This window comes from Anolis carolinensis, chromosome 6 (assembly GCF_035594765.1).
Source record: "Anolis carolinensis isolate JA03-04 chromosome 6, rAnoCar3.1.pri, whole genome shotgun sequence".
Classification (NCBI taxonomy): Eukaryota; Metazoa; Chordata; class Lepidosauria; order Squamata; family Dactyloidae; genus Anolis; species Anolis carolinensis.
The window spans coordinates 27,887,106-27,903,445 of NC_085846.1; the positions used below are offsets into that span (position 1 = coordinate 27,887,106).

The 16,340-nt window shown below is 40.2% G+C and overlaps 1 protein-coding gene across 1 annotated transcript in view; it reads right to left on the bottom strand.

Moving 5' to 3' along the window:
* The window catches only part of tbx21 (T-box transcription factor 21), a 57,882-nt gene extending 41,777 nt beyond the window's left edge, over positions 1-16,105 (bottom strand). Inside the window, exon 1 of the mRNA XM_008113434.2 lies at positions 15,293-16,105. Coding sequence (XP_008111641.2) covers positions 15,293-15,888 — 596 coding nt within the window. The 5' untranslated portion in view covers positions 15,889-16,105. The remainder of the gene's footprint in view (positions 1-15,292) is intronic.
* Between the last annotated feature and the right edge of the window lie 235 nt (positions 16,106-16,340).

Consider the following 16,340-nt stretch of genomic DNA (forward strand, 5'->3'; position numbering starts at 1 on the left):
AGGAACAATGAAACATGATGTCATGGAAAGGAGCCGTGAATGGAAATAACTCAGCAAATTTGTCCAGCGTCTTACCAACAAGTTTCATTTCTTGGCTCCCTCAAAATATTAGCTTTAAGAGAAAACTAAAAATCAAGTTTCACAATTGAGTTCTTTTGCTAGTGATTGAAACTCATATACAGACAAAAGTATTGTCTCAACTATTTTACATACTTTGAAGAAGAGTGACTAATTACAAGCAAGCCCTTTCTGATCTTTAGTTGGACACGAACTTCACCAACGTTTCACTACAACCTGGTATAGTAGGGATTTAACCTCAAAAACAAAACTGGGGAAGAATAGGCTGTGCTTCAGATCTTACCAGTTTGCAGTTCCCATCATCCTGCACCAATAGCAAAGCTGGCAATGTTTTCTGGGGACTGTAGAGCCAGTGTGGTGCAAGCCATTAGAGCATTTGAGGACTCTGGAGGAACAGGGTTCAAATTCTCATTCGGCCATGAAAACCAATCAGGGTTTTTGTTTTTTTGTGTGTGTCAGGAATTACTTGAGAAATTGCAAGACACTTCTGGTGTGAGAGAATTGGCCGTCTGAAAGGATGTTGCCCAGGGGACACTCAAATGTTTTAACATCCTGTGGGAGTCTTCTCTCATGTCCCCGAATGGGAAGCTGGAGCTGACAGACAGGAGCTCAACCCACTCTCTGGATTTGAACTGCTGACCTTTTGGTCAGCAGTTCTGCTGGCACAAGGGTTTAACCCATTGCGCCACCAGGTGACATTGGGCAAGTCTCACACCCTGATGCCCCTTCTACACTGCCATATAAAATCCAGATTATTTACTTTGAACTGGATTATATGATACTGTAGAAGGGGCCTTGGTCTCAGAAAACCCTGTGATAGATTCACCATAAGTTGCAATCACTAAAACTTCCAGGAGGCCCACAATCGCTATCCGACCCTCCCGCTAAAGAAGATACAGATGTGAGCATATGTGCAAACACACTTCAGAAGGACAACTCTCAGGAAGGCTTACTAAAATAATGTACAATTAAATACCATCAAACAGCAATGCAGCATACGTGAAAACAAGTTCAAAAGTAGCCAGGAGTCTAAAAATGCTCTCCCTTCCAAAAGACTAGACACCATGAAAACCTTACTAGGGATGGAATTAAAAAAGCAAGGCTCAATAACTCTTAGTTATCACTCACTTAACATCTAGCATGAGGCACTCAAGAGAAGTGCCAAAGATGATTTTACTCAAGAGCCCTTTTTAAAAATAGTATCTCCCAGAATCCCCTCGTCAGCAAGACACCGGCTTCAGGATTCTGGGACTGTATTCTACAATTACTCCTCTGCATTTTGATTTTACTCTGTGAACAAGTTCAGATACAATAAAACAGTCATTAATGAACTCAGCCTCCCAGCATTTTGGCGATCTTAAAATCTTACCCTGCCCAGCAAACTCAGGTGAAAGCAAACTAACTTATGTCTTGATCTAAATTAATAAGTTTTGCCATCCTGGCTAAATCTGATGTTGCTTTGCCCTGTGTGTCCTAGTTTTCATCTGAGAAATGTTGGAAGGTATGGAAAGAAAATGCTGTAGTCAATGGATACGTGTGAAGTGGTTTCACAGCACATTACGGGAAAACTACCGGTGCCCCATCAGACAGTTCAAGAAGCACTGTTTTAAAGAATCATTAAAATATATTTCTAATGATAGATAGATAGATAGATTGATTGAAGGAAACAAACAAGAGTAGCCTAGAGCTTTTATCAACCAAAAGGAATTATTCCACTGAATACAAAAACAAAACACTCAAATAAAGAGATCTGCTTGCCTCCAAGCCAAAAATGTGTTGCAGTTGTAACTAAAATGTGGGCGTTGTTGTTGTTGTTGTTGTTGGAGAATGGAAGGTAAAAGATGAAACTAAACAGGATGATGATTTGTCTTTTAGGGGCCATATCCCCACCGGAATTACCCATCACTGTTCCCCAATTAACCAAATTTGTATTTGAAAGGGAAACAGGAGTTGAAGCGTCTGCAAGGCTATTCAGAAGGGAATGCCTCATTTTTGTGTTGTTTCTGCCTCCACCTCTTTCTTTCAGTAGTTTCTTTCTCCAAACACAGACTCTCTTTGCATACAAGAGGGACTACACACTCCTGTTCTACTAACACCCACAAAGAGGCCACTAGCGGAAGTGCATACTTTCCAGGACCGGCTCTAATATCTAAGTTGCATGAAAGTTACTCCCTACACATTAATTAGTCTATTCTTATTATATTTTTACTGTTGATCGAGCGAAGGAGAGAAGTGTTCATGTGATATTTGTTTTAGATGTCACCATAATTTGTCCACAACACAGTAGGAGTATTATTTCCTGCTCTGCCTTGGGCATGTCTTTGGGAGCAGCTACACTGCAGAATAAATGCAGTTCGACCCCACGTTAACTGCCAAGACTCAATGCTATGGGATCCTGGAAGCTGTAATTTTTCAAGGTCTTAAACTTTCTCTGCCAAAAAATGTTGGTGCCTCACCAAACTACAAGTCCTAGCATTTCATAGCATTGAGCTATGGCAGTTAAAGTGGTGTCAAACTACATTCATACAGTGTAGATGCACCCTTAGCTTGGCCCTTTTATTTCTCACAGGAATTTTCTATGCATTCGTTGAAATAATAAACCCCACAAATGGATTTAACAGCGCAGCAGGTTAAACCACTAAGCTGCAGAACTTGCTGACCGGAAGGTCGGTGGTTCGAATCTGCGGGACAGGGTGAGCTCCCATTGTTAGCCCTAGTTTCTGCCAACCTAGCAGTTCGAAAACATACAAATGTGAGTAAATCAATAGGTACCACTTGGAAGTGTCTATAGACAACGCCGGGTCTTTGACTTAGAAATGGAGATGAGCACCAACCCCCAGAGTCAGACTCGACTAGACTTAATGTCAAGGGGAAACCTTTGCCTTTACCTAATATGAACAATTAGTTGAGGAGCTGAAACACCTGCTCTTCTTTATCTCTTTATACATATGTCCTTTATATGTTCTTCTTCCTTCCACACTATAACTCCTTGCTCAGGCTCATTTCCGTTAGTACTTTCCGCTCATGTCCCCAAATTAAATGTGACTACATTTGCATACATTCTTGCCTCCTTTTAGGAGACCTTCCTCCAGATGTTTGCCCTCTGAAAGGCCAAAGGCTCCACACCTTTCTCTGTGGTCTAGCACTGATTAAATTTAAGCCTAAGGCTAAAGATGGTGCCAGAGAGTGGCTTAAGTCCTATTGTTAGTATCAGACATGAATCAGCTAGATTTATCTATGTGCCAATTCAACACTGAACAATGTATTCAATTAATCTTCTCTACTTGGGACTTACCAATTGCATTCCAACTATAATGTAATGCAATCTCACTCATTCATATATACACACACATATACATACATACATACATACATAACACACACTTTTTATAAGGCAGAACAACTGTTGGAATTGCCCTGGGCATCTCCTGGAGAAAGGGCTATATATTCTAAACTGAAGATAACATTACACTGCAAATTTATAGTAGTTTAATGCCACTTTAAATGCCCTGGGGCTCAATGATTTAGTTTCATGAAATACTTAGCCTTCTCTATCAAAAAAGCTCTGGTGCCGCATCAAACTACAAATCCCAGAATTCTAATGCATTCAACAATTGTGGTTAAAGTGAAAAGGAACAAGAGGTAATACATTAATTTAATATTTGTTTCCCTTCTCATCTTACCTGTCTCCTCCCTCCCACCAAATAAAAGTAATACAGTAGAGTCTCACTTATCCAAGTCTCTGGATAATCCAAGCCATTTTTGTAGTCAATGTTTTCAATATATTGTGATATTTTGGTGCTAATTTCTTAAATACAGTAATTACAACATAACATTACTGCGTATTGAACTACTTTTTCTGTCAAATTTGTTGTATAACATGAAGTTTTGGTGCTTAATTTGTAAAATCATAATCTAATTTGATGTTTAATAGGCTTTTCCTTAATGCCTCCTTATTATCCAAGATATTTGCTTATCCAAGCTTCTGCTGGCCCGTTTAGCGTGGATAAGTGAGACTCTACTGTAATACCTAATTATCTTCAAGATGTAAGGTAATTTAAGTGAAATAAAAGGGAGATGGGAGTGCAGAGTAGTTTTATAAAGGCATTACGTAGATTAAGTTTAAATCCAATTGCTAGCCTAGACTAAAGTTGGTGTGTTCAATCAACCGCTGAGTGGCGAATCCAATCTTTCTGTATCAACTCCAGTGTCCATCAAGACCCTTGAGAAGGTATAGAACCAACATTTGACTCTCGAGAACAGCGTTTCCCAAACTTTTTCAAGTTGCGACCCTGTCTTACAAAGGCAAAGTGATTCGCAACCCTGATACATTAAAAATAGGCTCTTCAATAGGGTCATGGAAAACACATCGGTAATAGATTTTTCAGTATAATATCATTCAAAATATATTTCAGTATAATATAATGCACTTACAACATATTTAATGCAATGATTGAAATTGAAACTCGTTAATAAGCTGAAAAATTCACAGTTTGGATTTCATTAATGCCAACCTCATGCCATTCTTAATATTTAATCAGTTTCTTGGGTTGGTTTTCGATTGAAGAAGCATTGAAAACCCACTCTCGCTGAGTAAAACTTTTGAAAATTCCCTTTTGAATATATTCATAGCTCATTCACTGCCTGGCGACCACACGGAACAGACACCAAATGAGATTGCGGCCAAGGATTTGAAACCATTGCACTAGAATAAGAACTGCTTGAGGAAGAAGAGCATGGGGACCCCATTCAGGTCATGCTCTTATTGTACCCAGGGTCAGTCAAAATGGTTTTGGCATCCAAGGGAGGGGGACTTATAACATGCCAGTAAAAATAGCATTATAACAACATAACAACGTGCTGCTCTTTGGTTTCACTATACATCTGCATAGAACCAGTGGTGTGGTTTGATCATCAAACTACAACTCTGGAAAGCAGAGATTGAATCCCCACTCAGCCATAGAAAGTGATGGCTGACCTTGGAAAAGTTACTCTCTCTCAGCCTCAGAAGGGAAAACCCTCTTGAATAAATCTTGCCAATGATAAGGTCACCTTAGGGGTACCATAAGTTAAAAACAACTTGGAGGGTGCTAAACAATAAATGAGCTGAGGCAGCCGCCTCTCTGCATGTTGAAAGCAATTAGTTTATTTTAACATGATACAATTATGGTCATCATTGGTCATTTACAAACCCTACATGGATCTGCTATTGGAAATGGAAGTACGTACAATAATAAATTAAACACTTAACAGTAGAGTAAGAGGTGGGCTTGACACTTGCTTCTGGGATTTTTGCAATTTGTGTGAATGTGACCAGAGAAGAGCTTTCCCTGCCAGGGAGCGTGACTTTAAAAGGCCTGGCATCTGCAAGGCTGGAAGAGGCGGAAAGGATTTTAGTGTCTGCTGCAGCCTGCGTGGCTGCATGACCCATATCATCTACCGCCCGGGGACCTTGCCCGTCTATGAACCCTGGCACCCGTTCAATTCTTTTCTCCGAACCCTCCCCTTTGTTTATAAGGGAAGGCAAGCCCTGGCAGAACTGATGAGGAGAGACAAAATGGGGAAGAAAAAAAGTTTTCCAATCTTCTTCCAAAACCCTTGATAAAGTTGTGGGAACTAGGATTTTCCTCTGGTGCTGTGCATATTGGAAGGAGTCTTCTGCATCTTATGTTATTCTTCTATAGGATCGGTGGGGGGTTTCCAGCTAGCATGAATAGACTCAAGTCCCCTGAAAGGTGTCTAAAGGAACCAGAGCAGAAATAAAAAGCAGTGCAAGGAAGCGGGGGGGGGGGGGGGGTGTTGGTGATGGATAATAAAGAAAGTTTTTCAACCTTACATTGAACAGCCTGGGGGAGATCTAAGGAAAAGTGAGAGAGATCGTTAGGTAGGTAAATGTGTGTGTGTATATGCTTGTGTGTAGTAAGGTGCCCAGAGCTTAGTTTCTAGGGAAAGGAGTGCTGAGATACAAAAATATCTGGGTTCACTGCACTTCCATCTGTATAACCCCCCACCACCAGGTTTCTGATCCCTGTGGAAAAAATGTACTTGCTTAGGGTTAGTTCATTTTTCTGATATTCTCATCATCATCATCATCATCATCATCATCACCACGAGCAGGAGCCTCCGGTGGCACAATGGATTAAACCCTTGTGTCAACAGGACTGCTGACCGATAGGTCAGCGGTTCAAATCCGGGGAGAGTGGGCGAGCTTTCTCTGTCAGCTCCAGCTTCCCATGCAGGGACATGAGAGAAGCCTCCCACAAGGATGGTAAAACATCAAACATCCGGGCGTTCCCTGGGCAACGTCCTTGCAGACAACCAATTCTTTCACACCAGAAGTGACTTGAAGTTTCTCAAGTCGCTCCTGACATGAAAAAAAAAACCCATCATGAGCATTAGTCACATTAAGTCACATTACTTTATAACCACTATAGAATCATAGGATACATCTACAATGTAGAATTAATGCAGTTTGACATCATTTTAACTGCCATTGTTCAATGCTATAGAACCGTGGGAGTTGTAGTTCTACAAATAATGCTGGTGCCTCACTAAACTACAAATTTCATGATTCCATAGCATTGAACAGTGGCAGTTGAAGGGATGTCACAGTTCATTTGTTATACAGTGTAGAAAAATTCACTTCTAGAGTTGGAAGAGACAGAAGGGACAGTACAACCTCCTGCCATGTAGAAACAATCAAAGCACTCCCAACCGATGGCCATCCTGTCTCAGTTACATTTATATTCCAACTTTCCTCCAAAGGCAGAATACATGGCTCATTCCCTCCCCACTTTGACATGTGTCAGGCCGAAAGAACGTACTTGTACCAAAGTCACCCAGAGCATTTAATGGCCCAGAGGGGACTAGGATCTGGACCAGTTCAACATCCTAATCAATGCATTAGATATTTCTCTATTACAACCTGATATTAAAAAGAGATACTGAGGTCGAGCTTTTGTGTAAATCAGTTTCCAACCTTTTTTTGACCAGGGCCCACTTGAACAGGGAGTACTTTGACCTGGGACCACTCTCCAACATTAGTAACAAAAGGGTTACAAATCAGTTTTTGGTCAACTTTAGATTCGTTTTGGTTATTTGGGGTGCTGATTTAGAGAATTGCATTGGATAGACGACATCAGCTCTAGTCTCTGATACAGAACATATGCCATCCAGTAGTCGCCATCTGCTCTCCCATAGAAAATCATATTTAATACTCTAGAGCTGATGTGGTCTATCCAATGCAATAGTCAGCTCTGCAGAAAAGAAGGACCAGAAATAAAATAAAATAGATAAATAAAGAGGAAGGAGGTTTGTGGACCGGATTTTCGTTCTTGCGGCCCACTGCTAGGCTGCGGCACATAGGTTGAGAACCACTGGTGTAAATGAAGTCCACTGCTTAATATTTCTGTTTGTAATACAGTGAAGTATAAATAACATTACCACAAAAACATTTGGTTTTCTCATTTAAAATATTTCATCTCATTATTTGTAGCATCAGAGCAACTCAGAAGAGTTGGGTTTTTTTTAGCCCGTTCTCTTCCCCAGTGTCTGCATTAGCATTTAACATTCAATTTGTCTCTTACAGTCCCCGATGCATCTATGAAATGAAACTGGTTACTAGCATAAACATTTTTATAAAGCAATATGTGACACCTTAACGACACACAGATTTATGATAGCATCAATTTTGTCAGGCTACAGCCCATGTCATCAAATGAATGAAGTGCTATTCATGAATTCAGGCAGCATATCGGGGCAGGACTGTAAACAGTGAGGTGAATGAGAAATTTATTTCAGAAAGCACTGCTAAAGATAATACATTATAAACTAATCTTCACAACATGATTCACAAATGGACAACCACGAAATGGCTGCTGATAAAACAAACATAACCCACATGTAGTAATAAAACAATTTGTTATCCCATTTGAAAATTATACAAAAGTAAAAATGATTGAAAACAAAAGTAATTACACACTACACACCACTCCCTGCCCAACCTTGCCCTTTTCAGATAACTCGCTACCAAAATGTAATCAAGTTTTCACTTGTAAAATAGAAATGTTTTTGAAACTATGAGAAACATCTTCCAATATTACAACTCTGCTTGGGATGTTGTATTACACACTCACACCTATATCCATCTATTCAAAATGCTGTGCCTGATCTGAGTGGCTCCACAACTTGTGTATCTTTCCTGCTGGACAATACAGATTTCTAGTAATGATCTAGTTGTTCTTAAGGAGAGCTCAGAAAAGTTGTTTTTCCTTTTGGTTTACAACTCTGCGAATCCTCCCACCAGCACAGGAAATTCTGAGAGCTGTAGTCTCAAAAGAAGAAAAATATATTTCTAAAGCTTTGCTACTATGGGTATCATTCTGATCAGTGAATACTCACAGAGAACACAGAATTGAGTCAGAATTAATTTGACTTAATATACAAAGTCTCTCTCTCTATATATATATACACACACACACACAATAGAGTCTCACTTATCCAACCTTCTGTATTCTGTATTATCCAATGCAGTCTGCCTTTTAGTAGTCAATGTTTTCAATACATTGCAATGTTTTGGTGCTGAATTTGTAAATACAGTAATTAATTAGTACATAACGTTACCGTGTACTGAACTGCTTTTACTGTCAATTTGTTGTAAAACATGATGTTTTGGTGCTTAATTTGTAAAATGTGATAATGTAAGTTGACGTTTAATAGGCTTTTCCTTAATCCCTCCTTATTATCCAACATTTTCCCTTTTCCAACGTTCTGCCAGCCCATTTGTGTTGGATAAGTGAGACTCTACTATGTGTGTGTGTGTGTGTGTGTGTATATATACACACACACCCTTAAAACAACTAATAGTAACTCGGTTGATTATTTGAAGGCCAAGTAAATACATTTCTATTAAATAAATGTTATAATTGTTTGATCAGAGTTACAAATTCTATCTTCAATTACAATTTTATGCAAGGTGTTCAGATTGCCATCCATACGCAGCCTGGGCTGTAGCCGGGGGGGGGGGGGGGGGGGGGGGGGGGTTAAAAGAACAACAACAGGTTTACTCATGAATTTTAACTGATTAACCAAATTCCCATGAGTATCCACTGAAGTTTATCGATGGAGCCTGATTTCTAAATTATTTTGCATTATGGAGCTACTTTTCATGATTTGCTAAAAAAAGTTCTACCCACCCCCCATTTTTTTCCTGGCTATGGTCCTGTACACAGCAATGGACTGCTTGAATTGCTGTGGCACAGAGTTGCAAACCTCACTTAAAGTTTTTCTTATACTTTTGCAACATTACTCTAGTATTGTAATCTTCAATTCTGTTAAAGATATATACAGTTTAAATGCAATTTTCCTCTTCCCAGCGTTATAAGATGTTAAGGGTGTGTGCATTTTTAGGACATACTGTATAAGTGCACTGAAAAGTTTTTAGAACATGGAAAACATGAATGTGGCAAGGGCCCCTTCCACACAATTGAATAAAATCCCACATTTTCTGCTTTGAACTGGAATATATGGCAGTGTGGACTCAGATACCCAATTCAAAGCAGATATTGTGGGATTTTCTGCCTTGATATTCTGGGTTATATAGCTGTGTGGAAGGGCCCAAAGACTGTCAATCTGTACTGTAATATTCAGCCAAATATAAGTTTTTTTAGTCACACTGCAATCAAACACATTCCTAATCAAAATGCAATTTTACTCAGTTCAAAAGATTTACTTTCAAGTAAAACAGAAAGTAGAATTGGCTGCCTCAGAAAGTTGGGTTATAATTTAAATATATTTTAGCTATGGTAAGAAGCATGAAATAATTCACAACCAAAGACGCAGAATCCACCACACACTGTTCAAAGGAAAGGCCACTTTTCATTTCTCAACAAGCTCATATTTGCAACTTTTAGTATTTTAAAATTTAGCTGCACTCGTTAAATGTGGTCCCTGCTTATTAATCAACAGAGGCCTTTTTCGTCTCTTTTTTATTGTCCCAAAAGTGACCCTCAAAAGAGAAGACAAATCCATAATCTACTGGGATCAACTAAAGAAAGCTTTTGTTGATGAAATCTAAAATTAATGAAACTCATAAATGGACAAAAAATGGCATCTCTGAATTAGAAATAAAAGAAGGTGGAAGAACCCCATTGGAAATGTAAACATGTGTGTACACTTGCACATTATACTGAATGTTTCTCTTTCTGGATGTAACTAATAATAAACTAATTATTTAAAAAGACATTCTAGGACAATTGCACATAGCCAAGAGCCAAATCTTGTTTAAGCAGAATCACCCATTTTGATCCTTGCAGCAGCATTAAAGTGGGCATATATGAGTTGTACAAAGTTATGAATAAGTCACTTATTTTAACTATATTGTCAATCTGTCAAGCAGCAGCAAAGGTTGGCCCCCTTTCCAAGAGCAAGACAAGCTTCATATAGACATGTGTATTTATTTTCTCTGCACTAAGTTCTTACATCAGGGGTCCCCAAACTTTTAAAACAGGGGGCCAGTTCACAATCCTTCAGACCATTGGAGGGCCGGACTATAGTTGGCCACCAAGCAATAATAATAATAATAATTAATAATAATAACAACAACAACAACAATAATAATAATATCAAAGAGGGTTGGAAGAGACACCTTGGGCCATTGAGTCCAACCCCCTTCTGCCTCTGTGCACCAAAAGCACAAGCAAAGCACCCCTGACAGATGGCCACCCAGCCACAATGTTAATAATAATAATAATAAAAAGAGGGTTGGAAGAGACACCTTGGGCCATTGAGTCCAACCCCCTTCTGCCTCTGTGCACCAAAAGCACAAGCAAAGCACCCCTGACAGATGGCCACCCAGCCTCAATGTTAATAATAATAATAATAATAATAAGAGAAGAAGAGACCCCTTGGGTCCTTTAGTCCAACCCGCTTCTGCCCTTGTGCCGTGGGGGCCGGATAAATAGCTTCAATGGGCCGCATCCGGCTCCCGGGCCTTAGTTTGGAGACCCCTGTCTTACATAGTGCAGGAGACTCGGGGCCCTTCCACATAGCCATATAACCCAGAATCTAAAGGCAGAATAACCCACAATATCTGCTTTGAACTGAAATATCTGAGTCCACACTGCCATGCATCCCAGTTCAAAGCAGATAATGTGGGATTTTATTCAGCTGTGTGGAATGGGCACTAGAGTTATAACTAAGACAAAACTCTCTCTAACTTCAGAATATTCACAATATAAGGCATACTTTGAACCAATATTATCAAAGGTTACTCTGCCTTTTAATACTATTTGTTACTGAACTTGGCATTGGGATGTAAAATAGAAAAAAGGGGGGAAAAGTGAGAGTAATGCTAAAATGGTGAGCATGCGCAAAATGCCTCAATAATAGAGTGCCTCGATAATAGTAACTTTTCTAGGAGCTGGATTTAGGGGCTGACAAAAGGTAGAAATAAGTGGTACTAGTGAGTGAAGTACTGGAATGGTGCTCCCTCCAAGATGCTACACAACACATTCTGATGTGCAAATCTTGATCTTTTTGCCTGCCTGAAAACCCATGCACATCTGAATCAAAACTTCAGGAGGACGTTGTGTATGTGTCTCATCCAAATCTTCAATAGAGGCCCTACCTATCCTACATATAATGCAGATTGAAACTGCATTATATGGGAGTGTACATGGAGCCAGAATCTCCAAGGATTAGAAGCAACGTGTCTCGTCAGCAAACATGTATGGCAAGTGACAATTACTGCCATAGTACTTATACACACAGTGCTGCTATTTCTGATTATTATTACTATTACTATTATTGCATCCACGTTTATCTTAATAGAAATGCAAACTGGCTAAGCAACAATCCCTTCCCAACAATCTACTCCATATTCCTGCTTTTCCTTAAGGGCTCCATCCTGGTCTCAGAATCTTTTTCAAGGCTGCTCTCAGAACTTGGAAGTTTTATTGCTTTCCCAGATTGGAAGATCATTTCTCTACATGTCAAAGAAAAGGAAAGGATGTGCCTTCAAGTCGCCTGTCACCTTACAGGAACTCCATACAAATCTGATTTGTCAAAGAAAGAAAACGCATTCAGATGAAGTTTGGTCATTGCCTTCCTCTGAAATGCAGTCCTAGACTAAGCTTGATATTCCCTGGAGATCTTCCTTCCCAGGACTAACCAGACTAATCTGAGAAAGAGTCCACGCTTTCTTTGAGCCAATGTTTTGCAAAATCCAGTGTGGTGTAGTAGTACGAGGGTTAAGACTAGAGGTTCATCTACACTGTAGAATGAATGCAGTTTAACACCACTTTAAGTGCCATGGATCCATGCCATGAAATCATGGCAGTTGTAGTATTACCCTTCTCTACCAAAGATTACTTGTGCCTCATTAAACTACAGCTCTCGGGATTCTATAGTACTGAGCCATGGCAGCTAAAGTGGTGTCAAACTGCATTTATTCTACAATGTAGATGCACCCTAGCACTCTGGCAGACTAGGGTTCAAATCCCCGCTCAGTCATGAAGCCCACTACATGAACTTAGGCAAGACATACTCTCTCAGCCTCAGACAAACACAAGGACAAGTCTCTTATTAAGGTTCACCTTAGGATGCATCTACACTGCAGTGGGATAGAAATAAGGATAACAACAACAACAACAACAACAACAACAACAACAACAAATATCTGAGGTGAAAACTTTAAGTACAGGTTTGAAACATAAAATGTCAGCATATTGATTTGTAAAAGTTAAACAGAAGTAAACAATTTGTTGGATATAAAGTAAAAGAAAAAGTGTTAAATGTAGCAAAACCGACAAAAGAGAAGCAGAAAACCCACTTTTAAAGCTAATGTATGTATATGTTGATAGTTTTAGAGTTATAGGTTGAGTGGAGATGTATGTTAGCTAAGTGTTGTCTAAAGCCCCTTCTACACTGCCATATAATTGAGTTCAAAGCCAATAATCTGTATTTAATATGACAGTGTAGAAGGGGCCTAAGATAAATTGGTTGAGGATCTATGAGTTATTCATTGAAAAACTACAGCAAAATGTGCTGCAGGACGTCCAAGAACAAAGAACAAAGTTTTTGGCAGTTTAATAAACTTTGCCTATGGTTTTGTGATCAAACCAATTAGGAAATGACTTTTATAACCCAGGAAGAAAAATCCGTGTTACATAGTGTCATAATAATAATAATAATAATAATAATAATAATAATAATGTTGAATTGTGTTAATTCTACAATGTAGATGCACCATTATTATTATTATTATTATTATTATTATTATTATTAATTACACTATGTAATAATTTTTCTTCTTGGGTTGGTTATAAATGTCATCTCCTAATTGGTTCTATCATTAATAATAACTAAATAATAATAATAGTAATAACAATAACGATGTTGAACTGTGTGAATTCTACAATGGAGATGGATCCTTTTTATTATTATTATTATTATTATTATTATTATTACAATAGGAGATAGGGTGGGTTATATAGTATCATTATTATTATTCCTGGGTTATAAATATCATTACCTAATTGGTTCTATCATAAATAAAAACTAAATAATAATAATAATAATAATAAATTGTGTTAATTCTACAATGGAGATCTGTCATTATTATTATTTCAGTATTATATTATTATTATTATTATTATGACACTATGTAGCACAATTTTTCTTCCTGGGTTTTTAATGTCATTCCCTAATTGGTTCGATCATAAATAATAACTAAATAATAATAATGAACTGTGTTAATTCAACAAGGGAGATGGACCCTTATTATTATTATTATGACACTAGGAGATAGAGCGGGTTATAAATAAAGTATTATTATTATTATTCCTGGGTCATAAATATAATTTCCAAATTTGTTCTATCATAAATAATAACTAAATAATAATAATAATAATAATGAACTGTGTTAATTCTACAATGTAGGTACGTCCTTATTATTATTATTATTATTACATATTACACTATTTTTCTTCCTGGGTTATAAATGTCACTTCCTAATTGGTTCTATCATTAATAATAACTAAATAATAACAATAATAATGATGTTGAACTGCATTAATTCTACAATGTAGATGCACCATTAGTATTATCATTATTATTATGACACCAGGAGATAGAGCGGGTTATAAATAAAGTAATATTATTATTTTATTATGACACAGCAAACAAGATAAATTTGCTGGATTTTGTATCACAAAATCACATGTCGAACACTTCCCAAGTGTCTAGGACTGTGTGATGTATTATTATTATTATTATTCCTGGGTTATAAATGTCATTTCCTAATTGGTTCTATAATAATAATTTTCTATTTCATCTATATTGTTCAATTTACAATTTGCTATTTCCACATTATTCCACCATTATTGTTATTGCTATTATTATTATTGTCACAAAAACATTGTATGACACAGCAAACAAGATAGATATTATAGGTAAAGGTTTTCCCCTGACGTTAAGTCCAGTCATGTCTGACTCTGGGGGTTGGTGCTCATCTCAATTTCTAAGACGAAGAGCCGGCGTTGTCCATAGACACCTCCAGGTCATGACTGCTTGGAGCGCCGTTACCTTCCCGCCGGAGCGGTACCTATTGATCTACTCACATTGGCATGTTTTCGAACTGCTAGGTTGGCAGAAGCTGGAGCTAACAGCGGGCGCTCATTCCGCTCCCGGGATTTGAACCTGGGACCTTTCGGTCTGCAAGTTCAGCAGCTCAGTGCTTTAACACACTTCGCCACCGGGGCTCCTATTATTATTATTATTATTATTATTATTATTATTATTTAGTCTCGCCTTAGGTCGGAAACGAGCTGAAGGCAAAAGGATGCCACTCCCAAACTTTGATCCTGGGGATGTTTTGTGGGACTTCACCTCCCAGAATCCCTGACTGAGAGTTGAAGTCCCCACACCGCTGGGGAGCCTGAAGTGTTGGGTGTGGAGAGAAGAGCCCTTTCTTTCGGGGTGAGAAGGGCGGGATATAAATGTCGGTCGCAAATAAATAAATATTATTTAGTCTCGCTTTAGGTCGGAAACGAGCTGAAGGCACAAGGATGCCACTCCCAAACTTTGATCCTGGGGATGTTTTGTGGGACTTCACCTCCCAGAATCCCTGACTGGGAGTCGAAGTCCCCAAACGGTTGGAGAGCCCGAAGTGTTGGGCGTGGAGAGAAGAGCCCTTTCTTTTCCCTTTGGCGCTCACCTGCCCTGCTTGGTGATGATCATCTCGGTCTGGTGCTTGTGGAACTTGGCCCAAAGCGGGTAGTTGTTGAGCACCACCTGGACCTTGCCGGAGACCTGGTAGCCGGGCACGGGGTAGAGTGGCCCTCGGGGGAAGGCGGGGGGCTGGACGGGGGCCGCGTAGCCGCTCTCCCCGCCGCTGCCGGGGTACAGCTCCCCCGGGTTCGGGTAGAGATCCCCGCTGGGCGCCGAGAAGCCCACGGGAGGCGGCTGGGCCCGGTAGGACGCGCAAGTGTTCGCGGGCGGCGCCAGGAACCTTCCCGGGGAGGGCAGCGACGCGTTGCCCGCTCCGAAGCCGCCTTGCCCCATGTAGTTCAGCCCCACGTTGCACCCCGCGCTCTGCATCGGAGCCTCCTGCGGGTAGTAGAAGCGCTCCGTGTGGGCGCCGTGTTTTAACTCGCTTTCGGTCTCTTTGGAAGCCGCCGGGAGATCGGGAGGCTCCTTGGCGAAGCTTTGGCTCTCCGCCCCGTTCAGCATGCTGCTCAGAGAAGTGGGGTTCCCTCCCGACCCAGCCGCGCCGCCGCCTCCTCCTCCGGCGAAGGAATCCAACGCGCCCATTGAAGACGGGAGAGAAGTTTCAAGTCCTGGCCGCACTTCGCAATCTCTACTTTCTCCCTCCCTTTCTCCGCCCCATCGCCTTCGAGAAAGCCCACCCGTTCTGCGCTGCTGATGCTCCTGCCGCTGGAAGATCCGGATCGCTGCCCCGCATTGGACACGGACGCGTCTTCCCGGCTTCGCGGCTGCTAAACCGGCGCATCCTCCTCGCCGCCTCCGAAACCCGCCCGCCTATTAAAAGAGACCCCTTCCCCGTCTGGACCCAGCTCGCCTTGCCATTGGCTGCGCGGAGTTTGCACGACACGCCCACTCCTCATCTTTCTCGCCTCGCCTGGCCTTTTGCAAATTATGAGTGCCAGATAAAATCCAGATTCGAACTAGATTAGATTATATGGCAGTGTAGACCAGGCATGGGCAAACTTGGGCCCTCCAGGTGTTTTGGACTCCAACTCCCA